Source organism: Xiphophorus maculatus, chromosome 20 (genome assembly GCF_002775205.1).
Source record: "Xiphophorus maculatus strain JP 163 A chromosome 20, X_maculatus-5.0-male, whole genome shotgun sequence".
Lineage (NCBI taxonomy): Eukaryota > Metazoa > Chordata > Actinopteri > Cyprinodontiformes > Poeciliidae > Xiphophorus > Xiphophorus maculatus.
In genome coordinates this window covers 27,831,123-27,846,827 of record NC_036462.1, presented here as the reverse complement: position 1 = coordinate 27,846,827, position 15,705 = coordinate 27,831,123, and the positions used below count along the sequence as shown (strand labels likewise).

At 39.6% G+C, this 15,705-nt stretch overlaps 1 protein-coding gene and 3 non-coding genes across 5 annotated transcripts; 3 read left to right on the top strand and 1 right to left on the bottom strand.

Annotated features, from left to right (window-relative positions):
* Positions 1-523: 523 nt before the first annotated feature.
* On the top strand, positions 524-13,857 carry LOC102229593 (store-operated calcium entry regulator STIMATE-like). 2 transcript variants are annotated; one of them, XM_005800652.3, is made up of 11 exons: positions 524-684; positions 1,029-1,437; positions 3,734-3,782; positions 3,860-3,955; positions 4,071-4,192; positions 4,426-4,538; positions 4,950-5,027; positions 5,114-5,257; positions 8,793-8,900; positions 12,844-12,967; positions 13,540-13,857. In XM_005800652.3, exons 2-11 carry the CDS (start codon positions 1,239-1,241, stop codon positions 13,653-13,655), a joined length of 1,149 nt encoding a protein of 382 aa, XP_005800709.1. In that variant the 5' UTR covers positions 524-684; positions 1,029-1,238; the 3' UTR covers positions 13,656-13,857. The 2 variants fall into 2 exon arrangements, with proteins under 2 accessions (XP_005800709.1, XP_023181080.1); XM_023325312.1 differs by lacking the exons at positions 524-684; positions 1,029-1,437; positions 3,734-3,782; ... (4 more) ...; positions 5,114-5,257; positions 8,793-8,900 and adding an exon at positions 12,650-12,760.
* On the top strand, positions 5,724-5,796 carry trnar-acg. The gene has a single exon. It is a non-coding gene; the product is annotated as a tRNA-Arg (tRNA).
* trnar-acg lies at positions 6,138-6,210 on the top strand. Its single transcript has one exon. It is a non-coding gene; the product is annotated as a tRNA-Arg (tRNA).
* On the bottom strand, positions 13,316-13,387 carry trnae-cuc. The gene has a single exon. It is a non-coding gene; the product is annotated as a tRNA-Glu (tRNA).
* Positions 13,858-15,705: the final 1,848 nt, after the last annotated feature.

Genomic DNA, 15,705 nt, shown 5'->3' with positions numbered 1-15,705 from the left:
GAGATATAAATATTTATTTACGGATGTACAAGACTATGTATGTATGGACTATAAGGGATTATAGCAAGAGATATAGATATTGTGTATAAATAGAAAAATATATGATGCGCACAACAGTAAAGATGCTTCAAATAATCAAAACATACACATGATATACATACATATACATACATCATATTATGCTTTGAACGTGTATGAAATATTTATTAATTTCCACTTTTCATTCATTATAGATTTTGTATATATATATATATATATATATATATATATATATATATATATATATATATATATATATATATATATATATATATATATTTTTTTTTTTTTTTTTTTAAATTAACTTTTATTTGTTTGGTCATCCAGAGGTTCGTGTTTATTTTAGTCATCACACATATACAATTATTTATTTCACTATTTACTGAACTGTAAGTCTCACTTCACGCCCTACTACAAACAACACAACACAAATGACCCAGCATGCCATGCGCTATGGCACATTTCCCAGCATGCAGTTCGTGCGGCTACGGTCAGGTCACGTGACACCGCCTGTCAACAGGAGCAGACGCTGCTGGGCAGGGAGGCAGCTGGACGTGTCCGAGCCATTATTTCCCATTTTTAAAAGTCTCTTTTTCGCGGACTCCTCTGAGTGCCATGAGCGACGGGACAAGTTCCGCGTTTGACGTAAGAGAAAGTTCAACTTCGCTAGCTTAGCATTAGCTCCACTTAAATGGATAGCGTGGATAGACGCTAACGCTGTAAGTGCTAGTAGCAGTAGCGGAACCGCTTTTGACTCCGAGCGGAAATTTTTCATTTATTTATTTATTTTTCCTCTTAATGCTGTCTGACCTACGACGTGACTCGGGTTAGAGGGGCTATAACTCCGGGTTTTATTAGCTACATAGCACACATTTAGCCACCAGTGTCCGTTTCGACGCAGGTTGAGAACACAAACATGTTGTGCCCTGCACAGACCTTGGAAAGCATCTGTTATGGCTTTCTAATGTTGCAACTTTTTTTTTGTTCAGACAGCTTGACCTCTCGAATGACCGAGCAGCTATGGCCGAGCGGTACGGAGCAGGAGAATGAGTGCGAGCCTTCGAAGAGGATGCGACCGTCTTTCAGCGAGGACTGCCCAGCCTGACACACCCGCCAGCTGACAGTTACCGGGCAGAGACCTGGCTCTCGGTGGGGAGAGTCAATTCATTGGGTAGAGCGGTCCGGATAACTCTGCTGCAATGGCTGCTGTGAGCGGAGGAGACACGTTGGCAGCCGGTCCGGGAGGCGCGGCTCTGCCCGCGGTGTCTGTGGCCAACGCGTCCTCCAGCCCGGGCCCGGGTGCGGATACTCGGGGCTGCGAGAACGGCGCCCTGATGGACTCCTTCGGGATCTTCCTGCAGGGCCTCCTGGCCGTGATGGCTTTCAGCACGCTCATGTGTGAGTATGATCCCAAAAGCTGCTGCGTGTCGGATATCTGACACCGGGCTGCTGCTGGAGGAAGCCGCCTTTATCCAGTCGCACCACTGGATTAACCCAATGCTGTATTGATCTCAGCTGGCAGGCAGCATGAACACGGGCTCCCCAAAGGAGACGCACGAACGAAATCAAAGCATCCCCCCTTCACTATAACACTACACCTCACTCATGGTTCCTGTGTAAACGCTAATTTTCTTCATTTATCGAGGCATATTTTACTACAAATATGCTGAGCAAGCCAAGAAAAGTTGAAGCTGGCAAAATCTCGGCACCTTGCTCAAGGACATTCTTGTTAGGACCAAGAGCATGACTTGAGGAAAAAATATGCACCTTCCCTTCTCCTAGATTTTGTCACTTGACGTTGAATTTTTATGCATTTCACTGGGATGTTATGTGGTTGACCAACTCTAAGTAGTGCATAATTGTAAAGTAGAAGGAAAATGCAACATTAAGATAACATTACCTGTGAAGGTGACGTGTACAGTGTTATACTTCTGCAAAACATGTCACTGCATGTAGGCCAAAACAAGTTAAATGTCAGTCTCATCTGACCAGATTGTGACAAAACATAAAGTAATATAATGAGAATTTTCTTTAGATTCAGTGAAGTGCTACCTTTTTTTTTTAAAGCTTTAAATAATGAGTTATATCAAGTAGAATTACAATAATTTATAGTGCAGTACTCGCCTCACTATACATTACAGTTCCTCTGCTATTTTTTTGTACCGAATTTGTTCTGAAATGTGTTATTGGTTATTTCAGAAACTCATCGTTAAAAACTGTTTTTTCATGAATTGAAGAGACGTTGAATCTGGAGATCGTAGATGCCCTTCGCTGTTGTCAACTCTATGTATTCTGATGATTTAGCATAAATTCTGTGGAATAAAATAATTATTCCCAGTGTGTTTACTTTTATTAGAAGTTTATTTAATATTAATCTTACAATGTTTAATTAGTTTATTATGTCTCACTCAGTCTTACAGAGTCATTGTTTCTCTTTTTAGCCTTCACAGTTTGCCTCAGTGTGTCAGAAGCTTAGCAACAGGCGATAAGTAAATAGTTTTCATACCTTGCGGAGGGACAAGACCAGACCGACGGCGGAGCGATTATTATTAGGCACAGAATATTCTGTGTGAAACCCATTTTTAACTGAAGGTTGCATTTTTCTCTGTGTGTGTATTAATCTGATTAGCTCCTTGGGAATGTTGGTGATGACACTCTGTCTGTGGGAGAAGGACGGTATACAGTATATGTAGAGAGGCGATTCCTTTGTCTAGTTAGATCTCTTCTGAGCTCATCATCTGTGCAGACGTAAAATAAAGCTGTGTTTTGTTCTTTCTCTTTAACAAGGTTTGGACTTTGTTAATTTTTCTCGCTCCACAATTCTTAAACTTGACACTGGAAGAAATACAATCTGTTAAATTCACCAACAAAAAAGAATGAGCTGGGTTTTTTTGTGTGTGTTTTCAGTTGTGCATGAGGCAGGTGATTTTGGCAGAAGGAGAAGTCTAGACTTCTGCTTGCGTTCACAACACACCCAGCTGCACATTGCAGGTTGTGTTTGGTCTGAAGTCAGTGTTGACATCACAAATCGAGGTCATTGTTTGCAGTTTCTTCACACTAAAAAGACACTGTTAACCCCTGATTATAGATTTTCAAAACCTTTTTTTGAGATTGCTACTTTGTATTCAGCTTGTGATCTACAACTTTTTTTTTTTTACTATTTGTCCTCAGAGACAAACAAAACAGTTCTGCAAAACAAGTGACTATTGTGAAGAGAGAGAGGAGCTTGACTTGTGTTGGATGTCTCGTTGCCATTGGTAGCGAGCCTGTTCGCACAACCCCCTCCTAATTTGTTTTAAAACATTATAATCTTGTTTTGTCTCTCCATCATCAGCTGCTGTTTATTTCCACACCTTTTCCTACATGTTAGGGTCATGTTTTTACAAGACAACAAGCTTAATTTTATTTCATTGTGATTTTTGTGATAAACCAACACAAGGCAGTGAATTATTGTGTATTAATAAGAAAACAATTCATGGGGTTCAAAGGCTATAATGAGGCATTATATTTTTTTTGTTTGCTTATGCCTTTTTAAAGATTTCAGAAACTAGATGATTATAAACCATGTTCCCTTTTTTTGGTGACCTGATAGACACATATTTCTCCCTTTCTGTTCATAAAGCATAAAAGCTGATAATAGTTGATTTAAAAAATAAAAATAACCCCCATCTGTGTGGCGCTCTGTTCTTTACAGTAAAACGCTTCAGGGAGCCCAAACATGAAAGGAGACCCTGGAAGATTTGGTAAGTCAAGTGAGCTGATCAACGCTAATGTTTTTTTTTGGGCGAACCTTGGAACTAACTTAGCCATCTGCATTCAGGTTCCTGGACACCTCAAAGCAAGCAATTGGGATGCTCTTCATCCACTTTGCTAACGTGTATTTGTCAGACCTTACGGAGGAGGATCCCTGCTCGCTGTGGGTATTTTTCTGGCACCGCATCTCCAAAGAATCTTAAGATTTATGATTTTTACTCCTCTAACTCGGCAAGAAGGTTCTAACAGGTTTCCCCTTCCTTCGTCTTCTTTTCCAGATACCTCATTAACTTCTTGTTGGATGCCTCTCTGGGCATGTTGCTCATATATGCAGGCGTGAAGGTTGTCAGTGCTGTTGTTGAATGGAGGCAGTGGGATTCTCTACGTTTTGGAGAATATGGTGAGGCCAACATGTATGTGTTTATCAGTCTGAGTAGAAGGGTCTTTCTATGCCTCTTATGTCCACTAGAGGGCAGTAGGCGCTTACGTTCTCAAACTAAATTTAACTTTCCAAAGAATTTATGCATCAGAAAGTAAACACTGACTTGTCGCACGCTTTTTTAAATTAAATATGAATAAAATTCCTGTTTTAATCTTTTAATTTTGTTATGGTTTGCATTCTTATCTGTGTAGGAGAGCCAGTGCAGTGCACTGCATGGTTGGGCCAATGCATCCTGTACATCCTCATCGTGATGTTCGAGAAAGTTCTCATGATGTTGCTTCTACTTATCCCCCAGTGGAAGAAGGTAAAAAAAAATAAAAATTACCTTTTATTTTTTCCACACCTTTTCCTTCCTGATAGGGTCATGTTTTTACGAGACAACAAGCTTAATTTTATTTCATTGTGATTTTTGTGATAAACCAACACAAGGCAGTGAATTATTGTGTATTAATAAGAAAACAATTCATGGGGTTCAAAATTTTTTGACACATACTATTTAATCACCCCCTTTTTAGTTTGATTCCACTAAATAATTTCCAGTACAAACAATTGTCTTCAGAAATCACTTTAATAGTATTTTAATTCTGGCAAATCTGTCCTGTTTAAAGAGAAAGAAAGCCCTGTTAACAGTTTGACATAAACCATGTTGGAGACGCAGCGAGGTGGTTCTATGCAGCATTATGACCATGTGTTTTATTGTGTGCTTGTGTCCCAGCTGGCTCTCCTTAATCCCATAGAGAATCCTGACCTGGAGCTGGCCATTGTCATGCTCATCGTTCCATTCTTCGTCAATGTAAGTCTGCCAATGCTTGTAAGTCACACAACCTGAGTCGGTTCATGCAGGTAACACTTTGTTGTTGGGTACATTGTTTGGTTTAGGCCCTCATGTTTTGGGTGGTTGATAATTTCCTAATGAAGAAGCACAGGACAAAAGCAAAGCTTGAGGAGAGGGAAGAGGACTCGCGTGGGAACAGCAAAGTTCGCTACAGACGAGCACTTTCTCACGATGACTCAGAATCAGAGGTAAGACTGAAATAGGAAGTTATAACCAACCTCTTAAATTGAAAAGGAGAGTACCTCTCCTTTTCAATTTACAAGAAATCCTTCAAACAGTTCAGGTTTTAGGGTTGCCTGACTATGCTTTTTTTTTTTTAGTCCCTGCAGATTATAGAAAGGTCTTTATAGATTTGGTGTGGCTAACTGTGCCATAATGTGGAGTTTGGATCATGCCTTGTAAAAACTTCAGATTTTGCATGTGATTTGTTTTCTTCAGTTCTCTCCTTTTTCACTTTATTGTAAAACAGTTTCGGTTTACAAAGTAGTACTTGCCTGGAGCAGCACAAACAAAACCCAGCTTTGGGTTTTTTCACTTCCTTGCCTCTGTGCTGCTGCTGTTGTCGGAGCAAGACTTTGAGTGCAAATGTGGGGGGTGGGTCATGGGCTGGCCCAGCTGAGCTGTGAAGGAAGCACTCCTCTGTATGTATTGTGAGGGCCAGTGGCGCAATGGATAACGCGTCTGACTACGGATCAGAAGATTCCAGGTTCGACTCCTGGCTGGCTCGATTCTTTTCCTTGTTGCTATTTTTAGTAATTTAAGCCGTAATCTGTACAGATGTAAAACATCTTTACCTTATAAACATTCTGTTGAAATGTAGAGGTTGTAAGGCCAAATAATTTTTATCATTGTGCTGTGGTATTTGAAAGGAAATTTCAAATACTTGAATATTCAAATTTTCCTTTGTTTCTGTATTTAGTCCAGTCTGCCCTCAAATGTGCTAATAGAGAGAAAGAGCGAGATGCTATAGACTCAGTGATTGATTAAGGGATTTATTACTCACTTCCAGAAAGCTGTTCTTCACTAGTGGTTTGTTTTAGACTAGGTGGGGGTTCAGTTGCTCTCAATGGGCCAGTGGCGCAATGGATAACGCGTCTGACTACGGATCAGAAGATTCTAGGTTCGACTCCTGGCTGGCTCGACTCTTTTCCTTTTTCCACCATGTTATTCAGGTGGATTGTAGCAAAATGTGCTTCTGAATATGAACATCTAAAAAAAAGGCTCTTTAATGTTGGACTGTGTTCAAGTAACTCTTTATAGTATAAGGAATAGAAATGTTCTTTATTTTCCCAATGTGGGGAAATTCAGTTCTAACAGCAGCAGTGGCAGTGGCTTTCATTTGGGTCTTAACTACTTCTAAAAGCTGCCCACGTGTTTAAAATAAAGCAACCAGCTGTTTCTTGGCAATAAGTTCATGTTTTTTGGTGTCTGGAAAAATTAGTAGTTTCAAAAATCTCCTAATTGTTTAGTCACATTCGTGGGGACTGCGCTGTTACCTAGCAACCCCATGTAAGCCTTTCCCCTCACATAGAAACCCTAACCCTGTTACCTAGCAACCCAAGCAGAGCTCCAGTATGTTGGGTCAGCTGTATACAGCTGAAGGAATGTGCAACTGAGTAGGATAATTCTAAAAACTGTACAAAATATATATTTAGGCATTTGAAGAAAAAAAAAGGCTATTTGATTTACAAGCCATTTTATAAGTTTATTGCCTCTTACAGAGATTTAGTAGTCAAGTATTACGGGATTAGTCAGTATTATGACTGTTATTGGGGTGTGCACATTTTTTATTTGCTATAAGGCTTATGAGATGAAAACATAATGACATTTTCTTGATTAATAAACAAACCCAGGGGACAGGGATGAAGGCTCAAAATCCAAACCTGTGAATTACCAGGGACGGTGAGTCAGTGAGTGTAGTGGAAGTCAGCACTGAGGTTTAATGTGGGATCTCTCAACTCAAATAATTGTTTTACATTTTTGGCATCACCACTGTTTTATGTCAAAAATTATACACACTTAATGATCTCAAAGGGAAATTAAATGTTTTTATGACTCATATTATTCGAGGCTCTTAAGAGTTGATGTAGACGGTGATGGTTATAGGCAGGGAGGATCTCCTGTAGCAGTCTGTATTAAAGCAAATTTGAAGAGGGCTCTGACCAAAGACACTCTGTTTTTCTATGGCAGTCTCAAGAAAAGGATGCTCAGGATTGTTCATAATTTTCTTGATTTTTACATAAAATCAAAAAAAGCCGTCTCCAGAACAGAACCAGCGCTTCTGTATCAGGTTGTCGAGGCTTTTTAGGTCCCTGGATCTGATGCTGCTGCCCCAACAGCAGCATCAGACTGCAGAAAAGATGACGATCTCAACAACAGACTTCCTCAAGAAGTACAGCCTATGCTGTCCCTTGTTGTAGACGTTGAAGACTGGTAGTTTTTCTGTCCTAATAGTAATAATAGTAATAGTCTCTAGCAGATGTGTTTGGGTTAGGTGGTGCCATGTTCTCTCTGAATGCTTTCTACACGTTATAACATGACTCTGCCACTTGGGGGCTGTCTGAAGAAATAAATCCAACTCTTTTACACATCTCTTGTTTCTGTTGTTGGAACAAATTCATCAGACTGAAACCAGATAACAAAAGCAACTAGATAGCAGCAGTGTTATCTATTTTACCTTTGCTGCTTTGGTTCTTAGTTTTTCTTTGCGTTCTTTTTTTGTGATTTAAAATTGGCTGTCAGCCCCTCTCAGCTTGGTGAAATTTATGACCAGTGACCTTTTTACCCATGTCCAAAGGCTAGACCTGGGGTCAGCAACCTCTCCAAACCTAAGAGACATTTTTGCCTTGAATCCAGATAAACAAAACATTTTTAGAGCTTTAAAACCTACATGAGTCAAAATGAGCGAAAATAAAAGTTTTGTTCTTTATTTTAAAAATCCAAATTCTATAATAAAGCTTTGTCTTTTAGGTTAATGCATATTCTTTGCATAAACCATACCAAAAAGTATATAGTTTGCAACCCATTGACAAAAACAAAACACCACTAGCATCATTCCTTGTGAAACTGTTATTCATATATTGCATGGAAATGCCTAGAAAAACTGCTGAAGTTAAGTCTTTTTAAACATTTTTAAATTTACCTTCACATTTTTAAATATTATTTGATTCCTTAAAATCTTTGGACAAAATTATTAAAAGCCACATTCTAAGGAACTAAATGCAGCTCCAGAGCCACAGGTTGCAATAATCCCTGTTAGCATTGTGAAAAACTGCTTAGAATCTCATCTGCATTGGTTGAGTGGTCACAATCTTTCACTTTCTAGTGGTGCGTTCACACCAAATGCGTTTTGAGCATCAGGCGCGTCTGGTTTACATTCAATGTCTACGTGGAGGCGCATCGAGGGCCCAGCTCAATTTGAACCATTTGGAGCAATTTGAGCTGGAAAAAAGGTCGGCAACGGAAAGCAACAGCTAGAGCGATTCTGACGCGCCTCCACATAGACTTTGAATGTAAACCAGACGCCACTGATGCTCAAAACGCATTTGTTGTGCGTGTGCACACACGTCGAACCTTAAGCGTCGGACACGTTTTTTGACGTGTGTAAGTTTGCGTTTGGTGTGAACGCACCATAAGGGTTGCAACAAGAAACCCAGTCCGGTATATTCAGGTTTGGAATTATCTTAAAACTCTTCCAACCTACCTTTTCTTGATGTTCCTCAGATCCTATTCTCAGCCGACGATGAGATGGATGAGTCGGATGAAGACGATGTCCGGCGACTCGCCGGTCTGAAGACGGTCAAAAAGAAAAAGCTTCGAATGGGGATTCCCGTTTGATGAGCTCTGCCGCCTTTATGTCTAAAAACGTTTCTTTTTTCCTCAAGTCCACCTACATTCCTTTACCTCCACAAACCACAGCAGCTGTTGGTCCTCTTCAAAGACGACACTGTACGTGGATTTTCCTTCCCTGATCATTCCCAGAGGATTGGTACGCAAAAAAAAGAAAAGGAAAAGTTTTTGTCTTGGGACGCCGAAATACACTTTTTTCTTTTCGCAGGTTTACCTTTGGATAATTGCTGCATGTCGACTTTGCACTTTGAGAGAACTGTTGTGTTTGTAGATGGATCAACAAAGTGCTAATATTTGCATAATGGGAGACGAGTGACACTAAATTCCTTACTGGACTTGTGCGTCTCGGATCATTTCAGTTGGTGGCCTCGAGAGACAGATATGCAAACTAACCCAACTGTGATATCACTTACATTTCCTTCCTTAACGTGTTCCTTACATATTTGAAGCTCTGATGCGACCTTCACTTCAGCTTCGTCCTTTTGTGTAGAAGTACCATCATGGCCTGCGGTATATGAACAATACATGCGAGTGAAGGTGTGAACATTCTTTCTCCCTTCCAGCACAGTAACAAACTTAATCACTGTACATCTTCTGTGTGATCTTGCTTTTGTCAAAGGGAGTTTGTTAATTCATGGAATCTTAACAAACGAGGACTGCGAAGAGTTTTCTAGTGTCAACTCAGTCTGTCAGACATTTAATGAAGCACTCTCATTTGTTTGGATTTGTTACGAGTTTTGTTCCTTTGTGTTTTTGAATTTTTGTTTGTTGGTTTGATTTTTCAATTTTCATTTTCTTAGGCCAAAAAGATGACTCTGCTTGCCTCCAAAGTGTGTTTCATTCCTGCAGAGAGACTTTACAGAGGAGCTCCTTCTTTTGCACATGTTCATAACTTCTTCTTTGTTTTTTTCCCTTGTCTTTGTTTTGTCCTTTGGTGTGTGGAGTTTGTTTGTACGGACTGCAGGTCAGTTCCCTCCTTTACCAATTCGTAGTCGCGTTTCTGACCCGCGCCTTGCCCCTTTGCCCCTTCCAAAGCGTATTACACCCACGTACTTATGCGGTTGGCACATCAAGTAGGGTTTGATTTTTGTTTGTTTGTTTTTTGTTTGCTTCGTGGCTGTCAGGTATTTTTAAAGATGTGGAGTTTATTAAGACGGTTTCATATTATTGTTAGAGTTATATTATATCAGGATTGCGTTTGAGGTCCTCTTTTCTTTTGCTGCTGTTCATTCTGATCTTTGTTTGGGCAAATTGACAGCTTATTACCCTCTCAACAAACAGTTAAAAATAGCTCTTACACAATCTGAGAAAGTACACCGTTTTGTTTCTGTATTTTCCAGACCTGGATAATAAGTATCGGGGGGGAGGAAAAAGAGTGAATATGGGGGAAACATTAGATAATTTTGAACTTTATTCTGAATCCCTTTTTCCCCCCTTTCCTCATGTCCTTCTGTTCATCTTTCTTCTCATCAATCTGCTTTCTCTAGTTCCTGCCATAGTCAACTTTTGTACTTGATATTTTTAAATGGATTGAATTCTGGAAATTTGAGTCTGTATTTTTCTCTTGGAAAAACGTGTAGAAACTTTGAACTAAGAGCAACCTTCTGGCATTACATAGGTATTGAAGTTGTGTAACCATACTTTCTCATACTGGACTAAATATATAAAGCAGATACAAAGTGTTCGTATTGCGTGTACGAATTAATGGCAACTTTCTTCTTTTTTTTGGGTGGGTGTGTACAAAACTGCACAAGTACGAAACGACGAAGGAGGCGAAGTGACCTGCACCTGTTGGTATTTTTTAGTACTTTTTTATTTATTTATTCTTTGCCTGCAAACGGAGCTTCAGATCTTCAAGCATGAAGCAACACCTGGCGAGCTCTGATGTTCAGAATGTGACTTACTCTGACCTCTAAACTGTAAATGATGACTGTGGACCAGGACAGCTGAGAGAAAGGTGTGTTTTGTGTGGGTGGGTGTGTGTGTGAATGATGGTGTGTATATCCAAATATAGCTACAGCTTCAAGCGTGCGATGAAATGACCTCTGGTTCTCATTAACAGTAAACTAAGTTACATCAACTGTGAAGATTTGCTTGTCATGTTTTCATTGATTTTCAGCATTTTTCATGTGGCACATTTGAAGGCAGAAAGCCTTTTTGCAGCAGTCGGTGTGTCTCTGCAGCTCTTCTCATACGGGACAAAGAGCTCCCGCGATATTTTAAAAGCTTAAATCATTAGACAATTAAAGGACAAGTGATTTATCATAGAGAAAATAAAGGCAGTGAATTTAGTTATTATTCTACTTTAAGACATTGGTCTGTTATATTATTGTCATAAACAAGGTTTTTATGTTTAATAACCAAAAAGCACTTTGATCTCTATTCCTGGTGGTGTAAAATGTGACCAGCTTACTTCTTGCCTCTCCCCAGCCTTTTCCAAATATTAAATGTACAACTGAGATGAACACGGTTATTTGTAACTTAAAGAGACTGTAAATGGGAATTAAAGGGTTGTGTTACCACTAACTATAGAGTGTTGATAGGGGTTTAGAGTCTCCACTAACTATAAAACTAAATATATTTGGTGTCTCCATATTAGATTTTACTACTTTAACATTTATTCTCTCAGGTTTTCAATGAGATTTGTACCATTTGGGATTTTCTCTTCCCCCCAGTCCAAGTCACCTAATAATAAAAGATATAAAGATGTGAGTCATCAGCATACATGTTGAGAGATGTAGGCATTATGTATGATCTGCTGATGTTTAGTATTTATTATATTTTACATTTTTATCCAAGCAAAAGCCCAATTAAGGAGAAACCTCGCCTTTTACGTTCTACATAAACCAAATGGATATAAATATAAGTAATGATTTCAAATTCTTTATTTAATCCATAACTATGTGACATATCACCACCTTCCTCAAGAAAATGTTTTTTTTTTTTTTTTTGCTAAAAGTAATTTTTGTAAACAAAACAAAAAAATATTTCACCCCCTTTCTATTGCTGAAAAATGATAGAGGCCAAACAAAACAAAAAAAATCACTTTTGGCAAAAAATGACTTAGGCCATTATTTTAGGAAGGTGACGATGTGAATGTGTGTGTGCTCATTTTCTGTTCTGTGCTACATTGCCCCATCAAGTGTGCAATTTAAAACAAGCAGTGAGTCAGTTTGCCCACCATCGTATGGGCGACACCTTTATAACATAAAATACTGACCAGAGTTATGACTCATATTATTTTAACTGTTTTCTTTTTCCTTTATAAGCTTTGACTTACACAATCTTTACACATAGTAAAACCTGTTTCATACGTAGAAATAACGTTAGTAGAACTATATCCTCGCCGCCTGTAAGTGTAATCTCAAAGCTGGGAAATTGTTCCTTAAGACTATTCAATAGTTAAGCCCCCGTTTTGTTGGTTCCTGTCCTAACCGTCTTGGGTGTGGGAGTTTGTGAAAAGTCCCACACCCAAAATGGAATTAATTGTGGATTAGATCAAGTTGTGGGAATCCCTGCCTCCTCTGAAGCAAGGAGGTGATCCTGGGCGGCGAATCCTCTTCGATTTTTTCTTTTCTGTTCCAGTCGCGTCTTGAATAATCAGCTGTCGTCCTGTGAGCCTTTTGGGAGACCCGCTCCAGCTGTACCATCCGTCACGTCACTCCTAATAATACACACTGACAACAATGTTTGGAGGGTCTGCCTGACTCACGGGGTGAGGACCGGGACTATATATAATGTCAGGCTTGCTAGCGAAGAAGTCACACACACACACACACACACAGAGCAAAACAACAATCAGCTCATCAGAACAAACTCTTGAAGCAGTAATCATGTCACAGGTAGGTTATATCAGATGTTTTTATTTTTTTTGCAGGCTCTTGCTTCCCTACAGAACTCAACATCTTGCTGTTGCACTATTTAGTCAGGCGAGGTGAAAAAGAAGAAGCGGCCACCGATGAAGGAGGAGGACTTGAAAGGAGCTCGCAGTAAACTGGGCCTGAAGGGCGAGGTCAAAAGTAAGACCTATGAGGTCATGGTGGAGTGTGGTAAGTACCGTCTTTCAGTAACGGAGTTTCACTCTGACATCAAGAAATACGTGCAGTCTTTTAAAAAAAAACTTCTAAAAAAGGCTATTCCTCTCTTAGACAAGCAATGGTCCAAGAAGTGTAAGATGTTTGTTTTGTTTTGAGTTTTTTTTTTTTTTTTTTGCCTGTAGAGCTTAAAGATCAAGACAAGGCAGTGAGAAATTAGCGGTATGAAACATTAACTTGTAAAAGTGTAAAACTGGAAATAAAACACTGTAGATAGATTAATTATTTGTGTATGCCTTACTGTCGTTCAATTAAGAATATCCACATACATTTATCGGAATAAAAGTAAAATGAAAAAAGTAGTTCCCTGACCGGGAATCGAACCCGGGCCGCGGCGGTGAGAGCGCCGAATCCTAACCACTAGACCACCAGGGAGCCATGGCAGCGGAGTGACTGCATCGATTATGAGTGTTACAGTAGCATCTCGTACACTTTCACTTTCTATAGTCATATAGAAAGTAATATTGTTTAATTGCGGTGGGCAGTCGCTGGGTTGTTTTTAATAATGTCTGTTCTCCTGTGTTCAGAGCGTATGGGGAAGGTGGCTCCATCTGTGTTCAGCGGCATGAGGACGGGCACAGAGACGGTTCTTGCCCCGCCTGCTGCTCCCAAGGATCCTTCAGCCAGTGTGTTCGGCAAATAGTCACCGAAGTAAAAAAAATTTAAAAAATGTCGCTTTCACAGGCATTAACTGGACGGTGGTAAATGTAAAGTGTATATTTGTGAAGCTTAAGGGCGACGAATAAGCCAGCTTTGCTCTGATATTGTATTTTAATATGTTTGTTATGTTGTACTTTTTTGTATTTGCCCATCTGTTCGAATAAATATTCTTTCCTGTGTTTAAACGTTTTGAAAACGTTTGCATTTCCAAAACATTTGTTACTGGTATGTCCTTTTTCTACGGAAGAGGATTAGGGCCACCGAAAAAAAAAAAAAAAAAAAAAAGAATTCTGAGATTAAAGTCAGAATTAATCTCTGACTTTAATCTCAGAATTCTGACTTTAAATTCTGACTTTAAAGTCAGAATCTCAGAATTCTGAGTCGTCTGACTTCAGAAATATTAAAGACAGAATTTAATTTAAATCAGATTAAATTCTGACTTTAATCTCAGAATTCTTTTTTTTTTTTTCGGTGACCCTAATCCTCTTCCGTATTTTTCAAAATTTTCTCTAAATTTGAAATAACTGTTACTTGAACAACACAACTGAACAGTTTTGTTTAAAGACATAGTTTGTTTTTTTGAACCAATATAAATGCAAAAAAAAAAAAAAAAAAATGGGTAAAACCAATGCTTTTTGGGGGTTTTTTGCACGTAGGTGTCCATTTAGCTGCCGGACTATGCTGTCAGAAACTTTATATTCTCTGCATACTATCTTATCGCCTAAGCATGAAAACCAATCCTGTCAGGTCTGCTCTGACTAACAGCGGATTCTGGCTTCCTTTCATAGGTTCTGGTCAGAAAGGAAAGGCTTGATTGGACTACAGATGTGAATCTTTGGTTGTTAAGCACCAAGGATTCTGTGGCGCCATTTGTCTGTTGTTAAGGAAAGAGAAGTGGTTCTTGAATACCAAAGAGGGCAGATTTGATAAGCTGTGGAGTGGGGAAGAAACACCTTCATAGTCTCCCCTGGTGTTTATATGACAGCGTACAGGTCTGTGCTAGAGCAGATTGACCAACCTCATGATAAGACTACGCAGACATCCTCAAGCAGAAGAAGGATGATATTAAAAAAAAAAACTACATTATAGCAGGGGCGGAGCTTCGGGGGGGTCCGGAGGGGCAGAATATGACTTGAGGCACCCAAAGCCTTTATCGCGTCTAATGAGATCTGTAGAAATTAGGCCTTCACCTGTTGAGTACAGTGTATGTAGTAGTATTATACAGTATGGTGCCCAGTAGATTATATAATATGGGGCCCCAGTCATTGTTGACTCATGGTTGCTAAAAAATTTACAAGACCGACTGATTTTAGTGACGTAGTGGGTGTGAAATATTAAATAAAATGTTGTGCTACATGACTGGCTTTATTTACATTTAACTTTATGACATACAAATTTACAAGCGGATCCTCCATATTGTCTCCAAGTGTATTCTGGGTAAAGCTTGTTACCAGCCGTCCACCAGCGTCATCATCAGTCACTAGGCAACAGGTGGCAAACTAGCTGGAGCATTTCTACGGTTAACACGAGTGGAGCTCCACGGAGCGGCAACGTGAAAAGGATGGAAAAAAAGAGAGCAAAGAAAAGCCAAAAACTGGACGCATATTTTGTTCCTCGTCTTGTGTTGAACCGGACTTTTTTTTTTTGTTGTTGCCAGCGATTCAGACCCGCCAAAACTGCCAGCAAGGAGCCGGACTGGTTACAGGTAGCAACTCTGACCTTATTCACGAAGTGTGAGTTAACTGTAGACTGATTGTAAACTGTATCAGCCCAGCCGCCGAGCTTAGGGACTGAATTTGTGTTGTTTCATCGTTAGTGAGCAGCAGCCTGATGTTTCTGTTGTTCTCTTGGTTTGTTGTACTTCATGTCAGATGGATTTCAGAATGACACAGTCTCTCTCTCTGGTGGTGAAACTTGTTGCGGGCCTGTCTATGTTGTAAAGTTAAATTATCATGAGCTTCATTATTTGGGTTTTAAGAGCCCGGTCATTAGCCCCGCCCACCCGGCCCGACTTGTTCCGCTAGTGAAAAAAC